Source organism: Epinephelus moara, chromosome 10 (assembly GCF_006386435.1).
Source record: "Epinephelus moara isolate mb chromosome 10, YSFRI_EMoa_1.0, whole genome shotgun sequence".
Taxonomy (NCBI): domain Eukaryota; kingdom Metazoa; phylum Chordata; class Actinopteri; order Perciformes; family Serranidae; genus Epinephelus; species Epinephelus moara.
Genome location: NC_065515.1, coordinates 13,237,155 through 13,250,938, shown reverse-complemented (window position 1 = coordinate 13,250,938; position 13,784 = coordinate 13,237,155). Strand labels below are relative to the sequence as shown.

Below are 13,784 nucleotides of genomic sequence, written 5' to 3'. Positions count from 1 at the left end.
ACTTTGTGTTACTGTTGTATGAAAAGTGCCATATAAATAAAATTGATTTGATTTTGATTTGATTTGATATTGCGTTCATGAAAATGAGACAGACGGGAGGTCAAAGTGACCTGGACCTTTGACCACCAAAATCTAATCAGTTCATTGTTAATTCCAAGTGGACGTTTGTGCCAAAGTTGAAGGAATTCCCTCAAGACCTTGAGATAACACATTAATGAGAAGAGACAGACGACCTGGACCTTTGACCAACAACATCTAATCAGTTCACCGTTGAGTCCAAGTGGACATTTGTGCCAAATTTAATGAAATTCTCTCAAGACCTTGAGATATCTCTTTAACGAGAAAGGGACAGATGAGGTCGCAATGACCTGGACCTTAGACAGCCAAAATCTTATTAGTTCACCATTAAGTCCAAGTAGATGTTTGTGCCAAATTTGAAGAAATTCCCTGAAGAACTTAAGGTATCACATTAATGACAATAATATGTATGCAAGGTCACAGTGACCTTGACCTTTGACCAACAACATCTAATCAGTTCTTTGTTAAATCCAAGTGGACTTTTGTGCCAAATTTGAGGAAATTCCCTCAAGTTGTTGTTGCCTTTTGTTTGCGAAGCACAGACACACGCTACTTTTTTAAGAAAATTATGATATTATAGTTTTTGTAAAAGCCTTATTGTTGGATTTAATTAATGTAACAGCATTTATTGATTTGCTAAGTGCTTCTGCAGCGACTCACTCCAAAGTTAGAGGCAGCGAAGCGGTCAGAGGCAGATACGTTGTTTGTTGCCTGGGTGGTGTGAGCGTAGTAGGCATTGATGTTAGCCAGTAGGGTACTCATTACTGCAGGCACACCTGGGCACATGTACTTGGATGATAGGCAGGCAAAGTGACTGTGAAAGAGGGAGAGATGTGTAAGTACATACTTTACAGAGAGCTTGATAAATAAAAACACAGAGTCAGGCTTTCAGACGGTGACGTACGTCATGGCCTGGTAGATGGACTCCACTCCGTAACGCATGGCAAACTCATCTACAATCTCCTGGGGCGTCTCCTCAAAGTAGACCTTCCATGCGTCATCTCCTTTGGCATCGGGGATCTTCACCACACCGTTGTTCTGGATATCTGTCACATAGTGGAAAAGGTTCTACACAGAGGAAAATAGGAAAGAGTTAGAATGAGATTTAAAGGTATAAAAAAAACCAATGCTTTGTCAGCATTTGCACATCTCTCAGTTGTAATCAAGTTTCCATATGTCATTCATTGTACAAAAACACAGCAGATCACAACCTATGATCCGTTTGTCTTTAAATGGCCGTGCTACATAAATATCCATTAAACAACATTACGAGGCCAACGCGTGGTGCTGTCTTGACTACTCAACCATGACGCGTTTTGCTGCTGTAAAAAGTTGGCTACGTGGTTTATGGCCACTTACGTGCAGCAATAACAGTGGTCATTTGTCTGTTAAGGTTCAGCTAATATGCTCTGTTGAGTAATGGGCCGAGTAATGACTCCATACAAGGCTGTGATTGGGCTGCAATCAATCAGCAGAGTCTTCCGCACAGAGCCAGGCTAGAAATGTGTCTGATGTCTTTGCTGTTGGAAGTGGTCTTTACGTTGTGAGAGCAAAGCAAACTTCATGGAGTATTAACTTAAGATTCATTAGGACTAGATCTGAACATCAGTCAACTTTATTAACCTGTTTGGCATGGATCATTAGGATGACTCTGCACAGAGATACTCATACAAAGACAGTGGTAGAAAAAATACTATAAAACCCAAAGTAACAACAGTAATGAATTGATAAAAAAGGGTCTCGTTATTTATTTTTATTTAAATGTCCAATCTGCCACCAATGTGCAGTGTCTGTAGAAAGTGTTTTTTAATGAATTAAAAATGTTCCCTAAGATGTAGCAGCACCTTGAAGGTATTAAGTCTCAGATATGCACTTATAAAACACAAGTACCTCAGAACAGTATAAGTATGACTCTTGAATAGATGTATTTTATTACTTTCTGTCTCTTCAAACAAACAACACACTGAGCTTACCTCATGCAAACAGGTGTACTGGACGTGATAGGGGGCGACCGTCTCCTCTCCTTTGATCTCCACATTAATGTGCATCCGAATAGCCCCGGACACAGCTGACTTGTCTGTACGCTTGTCTGTGAAGAGCACAAGATACACAGCAGCACAGTTACAGAACTGAAAACATCTAAATCAGAAAGGTTAGTTCAGTCATGTAACTGTGAAGTGACGTGAGCTGATAGCTGTGATGCCAATACAGTATATATCTGTATAAGTTCAATAGTGTGATTCAACTGACCCAGATTGTACCAGACGTCCATCTCTCCGCTCAGAGTGCGGACCTCGATGATAGTTTGACCGAGGAAGTCGTCCGACTCGCGCTTGAACTTCTGCTTCACACGGGACTTAATGTCGTCGTCCTCATCCCACACTCGCACCTTGATGCGGTCCGAGGAGTTGTGGCATTCACTGAAACACACACAAAGTCAGCAACAGCTAAATATAGCAGTTACATTGAGAGGTGGCCAAGAAGACCAGATGAATTACTATCATGACTCATTAAAAATCAAAAGAGTGGGAAAGAAACACCTTCAATAAATCTAAATACATTTCATTCAAACAACAGAAAGCAGATAGAAATGTTTAAATGCATCAGTGTGACAACTATGTGCCGATTCAAACTTCAAACATTCAACATTAACAGTCTAAATGGGTCCTTATGTATTAACTGTTTGAATATTTTGCAGTGTATGTGAATGACATCAGCTGACAGGAAGTAAACATAGACACATGCTGTTGCCTAACAATGCATTTCTAGTGATACAGTCTACAGACTGAATCACTGTGATGTCATGTTAATGTAAGGCAGGTTTCTCTCTCATGTCTCACCTATAACCTTACTAGTTACTGAATCACCCATCAAAGGGCTGTGGGTGAAGTAAGAGCACGGGGGCAGCTTCTCTGTGTAACTTGATCCACTTTAATGTCCAAAAAAGAATGTAGGACAACTGAACGTCGACAATAGTAGCATCTCACATTTTATATATATATCTCTCCGCCAAACTAACTCTCATTATCTGCATGTAAGGTGCGCGATATTAAATACTTCCAAATTTAATGTAAAGAGCAAAAATAAAATCAAACATTATATGAATGTAGTTCATTATGTAGATGCAAAATAATGAACAGAGAAAAACAATCTACTGGACACGTCCTCATGAAAATAAATCTCATCTTACACTATCAACAATCATTTCCAAGTCGAGAACTGGTGATGGATTTCTATTGCAGAGATATGTGAAAGGGTTAGCTGTAACTATAATGTTTAAAAATATATAGTTAAACAGGGGGTTGGACCTTTCTGACATTTCTGCTTTGCTTATTTTATGTACTGTGATGCTCTGCTAGCATCTTTGATAAACCAAATATACCTGCATGCAAGTGAAGCAATGTAGGCCAACTGCAGTTTTATTTTTCTGAATTGTCCACCAATTAAAATCAATATCACTGTAAGCTATATTTGGAATATTTTCTCTACTGTACCTTACACACTAACCAATTAAGGCTGCGGTTAACCAGCAGTTCCTGTGTTCTGCAAAGTAAAATTACTGTTTTTCTCAATGGAGTCTGGTGGCATGGAGATAACGGCTTTAGTTTCCCATTGGAAAAGGCTTGATGGCATTGTAAAGCAATGAAAATATTCTAAGTATAGCGTACCCTTAAACTAATTAAAATGACTTAAAATAGATTTCTTTTAGGTGGCTAAAAACTAATCAGTTAAGGAAGTGTTTGCTCAGCGCCACTTCATGTTATGTACGTGACATGGGGGTTTTCCACCTGGAAATTTTAACTAACATTGTGATTTGGTCTATAGGTTGAGGGTTTGGGTGATTAAAATTCATCAGTTAACTAAAATGATCAGAATCAATTATTCCTTTACGTGCTTTATGAAGCCAAAATGCCAAACTGCTGGTTAAAGCTTCTTAGATGTGTCAGTTTGCTCATTTTCTCTGTTTTCTATCATTGTATCTTAAAAACCTTTGGTTGGGGATGTCACTTTGGGCTTTAAAGAAATGGTGATAAGTATTTATACTAATATATGACTTTAAATTGGCTAAAAAAAAAAAAGATAACTGGAAAAATATATTTTTAATTTTTAATAATTACATTTTTTTAATTTATCATTTATTTATTATTTAAAACATTATCGTGAAAATAATCATTATTTGCAGCCCTAACTCTGACAAATGTCACATATGTGTCCAGGAGGTCTTCACTCACAAGTTAAACGTCTCCTCCCAGACAGGGTTGAGGTTGCCGTAGATGGTCTTGGTCCTCTTTTTGGTTTTTCCCACCTGGACGGTGACATAAGGATCACTGGAGCCGGTTTTATCCTTGGCTTGTAGACCCTGGGCACACAACACTAGGAGGAAGAAGAAAAAAAGTCAAGCTGGTTAGTGTGTGTGTGTGTTTGATGCAAACAGATGCCTGTTAAATCATCTGACCCTCTGCTCTACTGCCCCACAAACGCCACCTGTGCTCTCTTCATACAAACGCCAGCTTGTCTCTTTTTATAGACACAAACACCTGACACATGCCGTCCCCCCCGACTTTGATGTTGACAGTGTCAGCCAGGTCCGTTCAAAGCTACTGTACTGCATTAATATGAGTCCAATCTCACCTGTGATGCTGATCTTGGCCGACCACTTAGAGGTGCCATCGAGCACGCTCTGTTTGATCTGCTTCATGTGGGTGACGTGGGTGGCCTTGACGATGGCGAACACCTCCTGGATGAGTTCGAAGATCTCGGGTTTGTTTCTCTCGCGGATCTTCATGCGGTCTTTGAGAACCATGATGATGTTCTGGGTTCGGTCCTCGGCGCCGTGTTTGGAGCTCTTCTCTGCTGCTCCTGAAAATAACAACGTGAAAGAAAAGGATTAGATGAAAAACAAATAGAGGTGGTATCATATGAAAGCTGTTTCATAGTTGCCATACAGCCATGAGTGATAAGAATAACGGAGCAGAAAATTGCATGGAGGACACTTCTACGAGTCATAGGAACATTTAAAACAAAGAGCAGAGAAGAAGACTGTAGGTTATGAAAAACGTTGCAATATTTCATGAATGAGAGGCGGACACATTTGCAGAGCTGTAAAACGCTGAGTAAAAGAGGGATGGAAAAGAGAGGCGGATGACAACAAAAGACAAATGGCTTTTAATATCCTCTCAAGAAAACAAGGAAAATAAGACAGTAGGAGGACGCTGTGCTTGGCATTGACAAATAGCGATAAGAGGAAATAGATGGACCAGATAGTTTACTATTATTAATAATAAAAAAAGCACTGACACAATGATACATCGAAAACATAAAGTCAGCAACTGGTTGTTCAGCTACTGTAAATCAATTGTGAATTGTATGCTATATTCTAGCATCCTTTCTCAGGGACCATTGCATTAATACGTGGCATCGAAGCTTTAGCTCTGATGTGTCCCATCTTGGGCCAAGCAGTATTTTCACAGTTACACTTTAATTAATAATTACATGTTGGGAAATTCACTTATTCGTTTTCTTGCCAAGAGTTAGATGAGATGATTTATAGCACTCTTACAACTGTACTGTAAACATGAAGCTAGCCTTTGGATAGAGCTAACTGTTCTCCCTTGTTTCCAGTTTTAATGCTAAGCTAAGCTAACTGTCTCCTGGCTGCAGCATTACATTTAAAGGGACAGTTCACCCCAAACTCAAAAAACACTTTTTTTTCTCTTACCTGTAGTTCTATTTTATCTAGATTGTTTTGGTGTGAGTTGCAGAATGTTGGCGATATTGGCCGTAGAGATGTCTGCCTTCTCTCCAATATAATGGAACTAGATAGCTCTCAGCTTGTGGTACTCAAAGCGCCAAAACAAATGTTTAAAACTCAACAGCAATGTCTCTTTCCAGAAATCACAACCCAGCTACTTAAGGTAATCTAAAGTAACTTGTTGTGAACATGTAGGAACTATTTTCTCTCTGCTTAACTACACCCGCCAACCGTATCATTATCCAGACAGAAGTGTGCATCTACTCATGGACAAGAGGCTTGTGCTCCTGACAGTGTAGCATGTAAACATTAATGGCTACCTCCTAACATAAGCTAGCTCAGTAGTGGTGGTGAGCTAACAGCAGATGCATGCCTCCACTGAGCTAGCTTATGTTACAGCTCAGCAAAGGAGGAAACCATTAATGTTTACATGTCACGCTGTCGTGAGCAGAAGCCTCTTGTCCATGAGTAGATCCACGCTTCCTCCTGTGTGGTGATACGATTGGCAGGTGTAGCTCAGCAGAAAGGAAATAGTTCCTGCATGAAACTGCTCACAGCAAGGTCAGTGGATTATCTTGAGTAACCGGGTCATGATTTCTGAAGAGAGACATTGCTGTTGAGGTGTTGTTTCTGGGCACACCACAAGCAGAGTGCCATCTAGTCTAATTATATTATAGGAGAACATTTACGGCTGATATCTCCAACACTCTTGCACCAGTACAATCTAGACTAATAAATAGCACAACAGGTAAGAGGAAAATATGTTTTCTGGATTCTGGGGTGAACTGTCCCTTTAACGTAGAGACATGTGATGGTCATGTCTTTAATCCAACTTCTTGTCAGTGCTTTAGGGGCTACAATAAGGGTGATGTTGTTTGTCATTTCACTTACTTTGCAGACAATCAGCATTGAGTAGATCTTGGCACTTCTCGTGGCATTTGACTCCACACTCGGTACAGCGCATGCCCTGGCGAGCAATACCCCACAGTAGTCCCTCACACTCGTAGCAGTAAGTGGGCGTGGTGGCTGTCCACACCTCGAAATTGTGTGGGGTGGTGCAGGAGATGGGATAAATAAGGGCCTGGAGGGTCTTCTTGTAGACGTGACTCTTCTACAAGGGTACAGAAGAGACCTTCAGGGTCAGCAGAGTGCTCTAAAGTGACTTTTGGCGTGATGTGAAATAATTTGAATTAATTCTGTTAAATGAGCACTGACCAGTTCTTCATTATGCAGCGTGCTGGATGTCAGGGCCGAGGTGATGCCTGCCTTCCTGGAGTTCTGAACCAAGGACTGTGTGACAGGAGAGAGGAGGGGTCTGCTTCTCTTCCACCTCAATATCTTATTTCTTTATCAAGACAAATCTCTGTGCAGTCTGTGAGCCTATGTGTGTTATTACTGTCTGTCTGGCAATGCTCCCCTGAATAGTTTGAGCAAAGTAGAGGCGACAACTGCAGAATTTAAAGTGCTTCTTTTCATAAGAGCGATCAATTTGCTGTTGAGATGAGGAAACTGGTATACCTTCACTACCTAAGTGTTTTTGCAAGCAAATGGTGTTGGTGATACTTACCATAGCCTGTGGCAATGCGGGGAAGGTGGGAGGAACAAGGGAGAGATTTAATATTAGAAAAAGGCAAGAAAGAGGCGAGTATTTCCACAGAGAATTAAAAGTGTTGAGATAGGCTGCATTCATTGTGCACACACTGTAGTTACTGTCATTAGACAAGAATGTTCATCCACAACAAAACAATGGGGGGGAGAATCAAACAAGGTGAATCTATGTGGAAACTCTGACAGCGAGAAAATCACAGCTGCAACCAGGCTTCAGTATTTGATAGGTGAATGAAGGAGGCTGCCATCACTGCTCATTAAGCCGGACCCCACCCTGTCCGATCAATTACCTGACACACTGACAAGTTCTGAGTGTGTGTGCGTGAAAGCAAGAGACAGAGAGAGGAAGAGAAACATTGATGCACCTGCCTGTGACTGTCTGTCAGTGTGTAGTCACTGTTTCTTTGTGACAGCAAGATTTATTAATGAAGACAGTCATCTGAGCTAATTACCTTGGATTTGGTGTGTGAAGGAAAATGGCAGTTCATATAAAGAGCTGTTCTGTTCCAGGCTGACTTCTATTCAACTAGTCTCCACTACAGAACGACTCCTTGCATTAAAGCAATAGTACAGCATTTCGACAAATTCTGTCCACTTGTTCTTTTTCTTGTTGAGAGTTACAGAGCACTGAAACCCCTCTAAATTGTCTGTTAAATATTAAGCTATGGCCTGCTGCCTGTGAGCTTAGCACAAAGACTGGAAACATGGAGGAGCAGCTAGCCTGGCTCTGTTTGAAGGTAAAGAAACTCTGCCTACCAGCACCACTATAGCTCACTATTTAGTACACTAATGTTCAATTTAATTTGTTAAAGCAGGGGCAGAGCTGGGGGTGGCCTCTGAGGCTCCGGCTCTGAATGTTTTCTCAAAAGTGCTGAAATATATATGCTATTCTCTAAGGAAATCTAACACAATTGAGTAAATGCTCAACGTTTGGCCTTGTATTCAACTCAGAGTTTTGAAGACCACATTTACTTGGCATTGCTGAGTTTCCTTGATTTGCTAATAGAGCAGCCAAAATTATTATCACATGGATTTGTCAGCTGAACTGTACTCCAGCATAGTATATTAAATCAGGTTTCAAGATTAGTAACGTTGATTCTGCCAAATTCCTACTCTACCTCTATTATGTGACATAATAATAGTAACATCAGACAGCCAGGAGTAAGAGTAAGAATTAGTCATGTTCGACATTTGTTGTTCAGTGGGTTTGGAATGATGAAGACAGGACTCTACAGGATGATTTTTTTTTCTTGGTAACTATCACATTTTTCCCAATCATGTACAGATTTTTAGACATTGTATTATCTTAAATGGCAAAAAAAGGTTTGGGCTGAGCCTTGAATGTTTACAACGTCTGGCTACGCCCCTGAACTGAAGTGCAAAAATGGAAGCTGTATCCTTTGTTTCCACACTTGCAGCTCCTCAATCGTCTCCTTTTCTAATTCTCAGTGAGAAATAGGGATGTCCCAATCAAGTTTCTTTTGCCTCCAATCCCGACCAAGTCATTTCATATTGAATATCTGCTGATACAGAGTCCCTACTGACACTTCTATTTTCCTAGATAGTACAGCTGCACAGTGCATACTATAAGTACATCAAAGTTATTAAAGATTATCCAATGTAGACCTATATGCTCGACAGTTGAAGAGCTGCAGTGCATTATGAAAAAAACTTCCCTCCATCCAAGCTGTTACTTTTTTATTTTATTTTATTTTATTTTATTTTAACCAAATAAAGTATAAAATAACAAAACTTTTTGGCCTTGTTGCTGTCTTGATAGCCTCGCCACCAGACAATCAGAGATCTCCGCCTTCTGATAGTCTGGGGACACTCCTTTCCAAAGTGTGTTTAACACACCGGAGAAAACGGTCGGCAACAAAGCAACGGCTCTTGCATTTTTGAAAAGGACACGCCCTCCCGGAAACGTGCGCTCCCCCCCTTTTCTCGCCCACAAGGAAACAAACACACAGAGAGCTTCGTTTTATCAAACGTGTGCTCAGTCTACAAGATTGTGGAAATGAAGGACTTACAGCGACTTTGTTTAAAACTTTTAATGCAGTCGGACTATGTTTACGAGCACAAGAGTTCAGTGAGCCACCGAAGGACCGCCCTGCAGATTTACTATTGGTTCTGCAACGTAGGGAGTTTTTTTTAACTCTGAAATTGTATCCGCCCATCTAAACACAAAATCAGGGAGAAAGACATCAGTCTTTAGTTAAGCAAAGCGTCTAAAGACTGACTTGTGAGTCTACTGTCTTGAGAGAATGTTTCTATCCCTTTAGGAGCTGGCTTTGACGCAGCCTTTGCCGCCTGAATCAGTTGTGTTTCGTTTCATGTTTATTTTCATCATTTGGACTTCTTTTGCATGGATTAATTAAGAAATTACTCGTATGGGGCTTTTGTTGCTCAAGTGGCGTGGTGAGTGTGGTTGTCATCGGCTCTACACCGCCGTCTGTCTCTCCTGTCTCTCCACCAGACTCCTGCACAGGTCCAGTTTTCAAGATCCGCCCCGACCCGACCCGGCGACGTACAAACCCGCACCCGAACCGCAAACCCGCGCATCAAGCCAATTAGTACCGTAACCCGGTCCGACCCGTTGAAACACGACCCGCGGCCTGACCCGTAACCCGGATTTAAAGTAATCATTTTGGGTCATATTGGCTGAATATTGAACAGCATATCGCCACAGTTAAGGTGCCAGTAAGTAAACAACAACCTGAATGAAGCAGCTCTCACAATAAAAACCTGACTTCAGCTCCATCATCAACCCTCTGTGTTCTTCTCCCATACGAGTGTAAAAAGCACTCGTTTGTTACGTTTAATGCTTTTAAACTTTTAATCTATGTAAAGGAACTTTAGCTACATGTGTAATAATAGACTTACTTTCTGTCCAGAGCGATGTTCAGCAGTTACGAGCCGTCACGTGTTTTTAGAATCCATCGAGGAGAGAAGTAATCCATCAGGGAAACACTTCAGAAACATTATAAAGTGATAGTTGTACGTTTTATCCACTTATTTCTCAAATACCTAAATAATTATTTAGTGTTTTGGAAGCGGCGCTTGTTAGACGGTGGCAGCCATGTTGACTCTCTCATCCAATCACAAATTGTGTTATTAGATGGTGAAACGCTGAACCAATGACCGTTGCGAAATAGCGGAGGCGATCCTCAGGGAGTAAACAATGACCAAGATAGTTATCTGTAGTTTACCGAACTAATGACTGATGTGTTTATCTAAAACCCGCGATCCGACCCGCATGTTATTTTTTCCACCCAGATCCGAACCCGGGAAAAAATGTTTTTTTAAAAACCACCCGCAAATCAGCTGTTTTTTCGGGTACCCGACCCAGTGCAGGACTCTGCCAAATCAGCTGTTTTTTCGGGTACCCGACCCAGTGCAGGACTCTGCTCTCCACCAAGCAAGAGTTTCTTACACTGAGCTAAAATGAGTGCTCATAACTTCAGTAAATAACGTAAGTTAACAGTCTCATTCTGCATTTTGCTGTCTTTTATGGAGTGCAGTGTTTCCCTGTGGGAGGGGCCCCTGCTCATGAGAGTTGATGATGGCTGCACTTGTGTTGCTGTGCATGAAAGCTCCGTGAGTAAAAAAACACCAGGTTACGTAAAACAAAGGCCCGAACTGGACTCTATATAGCTCAATATAGCAGAACCCCATCAGTTGGTTGGCCCCGATACTGGTCTTTGAGATCGGCTTGGGACATCCCTAAAATGTCAATCTGTTCCTCCCTTTTTTGTCTTTCTGAAAACCTGAAACATGATACCTTTTGTGTCTATCCATATTCTGAGCTCATATATATTTTAGTAAAGGTAATACAGCCATAGTGCTTTCTAGGTTGTGTAATAGTAAAAGACACACTGGGGACGTGACTTGTATGAATGAGTTACAGCTTTCCCTCCATGGATTAAATCTCTCACTGTCTTATCTCTAAGGAGGCACTGGTAGGGAGGCACGGGGATGATGGCAGCATGGGGTTATGAAAGGTCTATTACATGACAACAACGAGCAAACAGCGGTGCCAGTCAAAGGAAACCTCTGGATTCGCCAGTGGTCTATTTGCCCTGCAGCACTTTCTGGGGTCTGTTAGCATAGTGGACATAGTGCAGTGGACAAAAGGACAGTGAGGAAGAGAAGTAAAGGTAAAGAAAGAAAATAGGTAAAGAGAATAAGATGAGAAACTGCAGCAGAGAGTCAGACAGGAAGCAAGAGTAGGTTTAGTGGATGAGAGCTCTCACTGCTGAGTGGAGTGATAGATGGACTGGGGAGATGTGAGACTCTTAGTCAGGGGAATATAAAGAGATTAGTGCAGAAACTCACCAGATCTCGGACGAGAGGCATAGCTTTCCTCTTCCTGAGGTCTGGCATGCTGTCAATGCTATACAGAGCGCCACCCATCCTGGACACAAAACATGCACAGATGTGCAGGATTCAACACCAGCTATTTTTTCAGCTACAGTTGTTAACTAGGACCTGGACATGACGAATCAATTAGGCGAGAAATGCATTCAGACATTAAAGCCATGGGCTTGGCTTTGGGTTGGTAAATTATAGATTTTCAATGACTGTAGTAGTAACAGCGTCATGGCTACTTACCCTGCTGACAAAAGCAGAGAGGCGATGCCAACACTTTCTCCTCGGGCCTGAGGAAAAAGAGAGATATGATGAGGAAGACAGGCAAGCAGGTGCCATTAGAGCTGTGGCTGGAAAAATGAGAAGCATAGCACACTACAGTACTGAATTTACTGCTTTTATATACTGAGAACAACAAAATCGAGAGACACTTTATGGTGTTTCTTGGCAAAAAGCACTATTTCAGTTGCTGAGATTCACGAGCAGCTGTAGCCACAATGACGGTAATTGTACCGAGAACTCACAAATGAATAATACAACAGTGGTACAAGTGGGAGATAGAAAGAAAAAGGGAGAGATGAGGAGAGCGGTAAAGCTGAGTTGTGTCTTTTCTGAGTGAGTGTGGTGATTACTGACATCAGCAGTGGCTTCTCTGTGTTTGAGAATCATAGTAAAAGTGGATTACAGCCAGATGGCCATCCGTGTAATCACTCTTCTAATTCTATCTGCTCTATTATTGAAAGACATGTTCTTTGTCTGCCTGCCTGTTCAAAGAATGACACACGGCACTGATACTCACGTCACACTGACGAACAGAAATACTCGTGATTGGCTATGGAAAAAAAACAAACTCAGCAGCTTCCTATGTGCTGCTTAGCTCCCCATAAATATCTATGAGCTACACAGGATGTATAAAATATAAATTAAGACTGATTAATTAACACACTACTGGCCACACCCACCTGAGCGTCTGCTCCAGCCATGGGTACTCACAATGGACTACATGCAAATCGCTACAAGGATGGCAAACAACTGAAAAGAAAATAATGAAATGGCAAAACAGTACAAGGGGTAAACAGAAACTATCAATTCAACACAAGACAATAAAATCCACAGCAGTAACCAAAAACTGGGAGAAAACACAGTAACAGTAGGACATGCAGGGACTGATGCAACAAGTCAGTGAGCTCAAACAGTAGACGTATAAATTAAACCAGAGCAACAACAACAACAACAGAGGACATGTTACCCACTTTTATGAGCGCAGGCTTAATTTAACGGACAATTCACCTGTCGCACACAAAGGTACACTAAGAAACACACACGGGCTGTACCTCTTGCAGCTGTAGTCGTACTCGGCTGAAAAGTCTAAGCCAGTTGGCTTTGGCTCTGGCAGGACCAGGTTCCATGATTTCCCTCTTTGGGAAACTAAAAGAACAATTGAAGAGGGAAAATTGTTATCTATAGATGTGCTAGTGCGTGCTCTATTAGCTAATGTAGTGAATGTACAGTAATTATGGAAATAGATATTGTTGGCTAAAGGTGGCCCGGATTCCACCAAGCAGTACGGTTCAGTTCAGTACGCTTTTTTTTTTCCCATTTCCACTGTGAAAAGTTGTGCATGGTACCAATGGAACCGCTCCGTACCGTCCCCATGTTTGGTCCCCCCTCTGTTGGGGTACCTAGCACACAGATCTGGTACTAAAAGGTGGAGCTGTGAACTCTGCTCAGGGCTGAGTTGTGGCTGGTTTTGAAGCTCATGTAACCACTGTTCATACTGTGGAGAGTTTTATTAGTAAACTGTTACTATAAAATGAAAGGATGTTTTGCTGCCTCTCACAGCAGCTGGAGTCTGAGTTAAAGAATAACATAATTCACTGGGCCGACTGCCGGCGACTTTTAAGGTGGAACGTTAACTTGTAACATTACTCAACGTATGAGTTGACGACGTGAATCAATCAACACACCTTAAATATTC

At 41.5% G+C, this 13,784-nt stretch overlaps 1 protein-coding gene across 1 annotated transcript in view; it reads right to left on the bottom strand.

Annotated features, from left to right (window-relative positions):
- unc13a (unc-13 homolog A (C. elegans)) overlaps window positions 1-13,784 on the bottom strand; it is a 70,623-nt gene that overhangs the window by 37,483 nt on the left and 19,356 nt on the right. The window contains exons 12-22 of the mRNA XM_050055801.1: window positions 13,141-13,234; window positions 12,050-12,096; window positions 11,774-11,852; window positions 7,046-7,120; window positions 6,722-6,941; window positions 4,711-4,938; window positions 4,311-4,452; window positions 2,329-2,498; window positions 2,052-2,167; window positions 983-1,146; window positions 739-892 (exon numbers count right to left, since the gene is read on the bottom strand). Of these exons, the coding sequence (XP_049911758.1) occupies window positions 739-892; window positions 983-1,146; window positions 2,052-2,167; window positions 2,329-2,498; window positions 4,311-4,452; window positions 4,711-4,938; window positions 6,722-6,941; window positions 7,046-7,120; window positions 11,774-11,852; window positions 12,050-12,096; window positions 13,141-13,234 (1,489 nt within the window). The remainder of the gene's footprint in view (window positions 1-738; window positions 893-982; window positions 1,147-2,051; window positions 2,168-2,328; window positions 2,499-4,310; window positions 4,453-4,710; window positions 4,939-6,721; window positions 6,942-7,045; window positions 7,121-11,773; window positions 11,853-12,049; window positions 12,097-13,140; window positions 13,235-13,784) is intronic.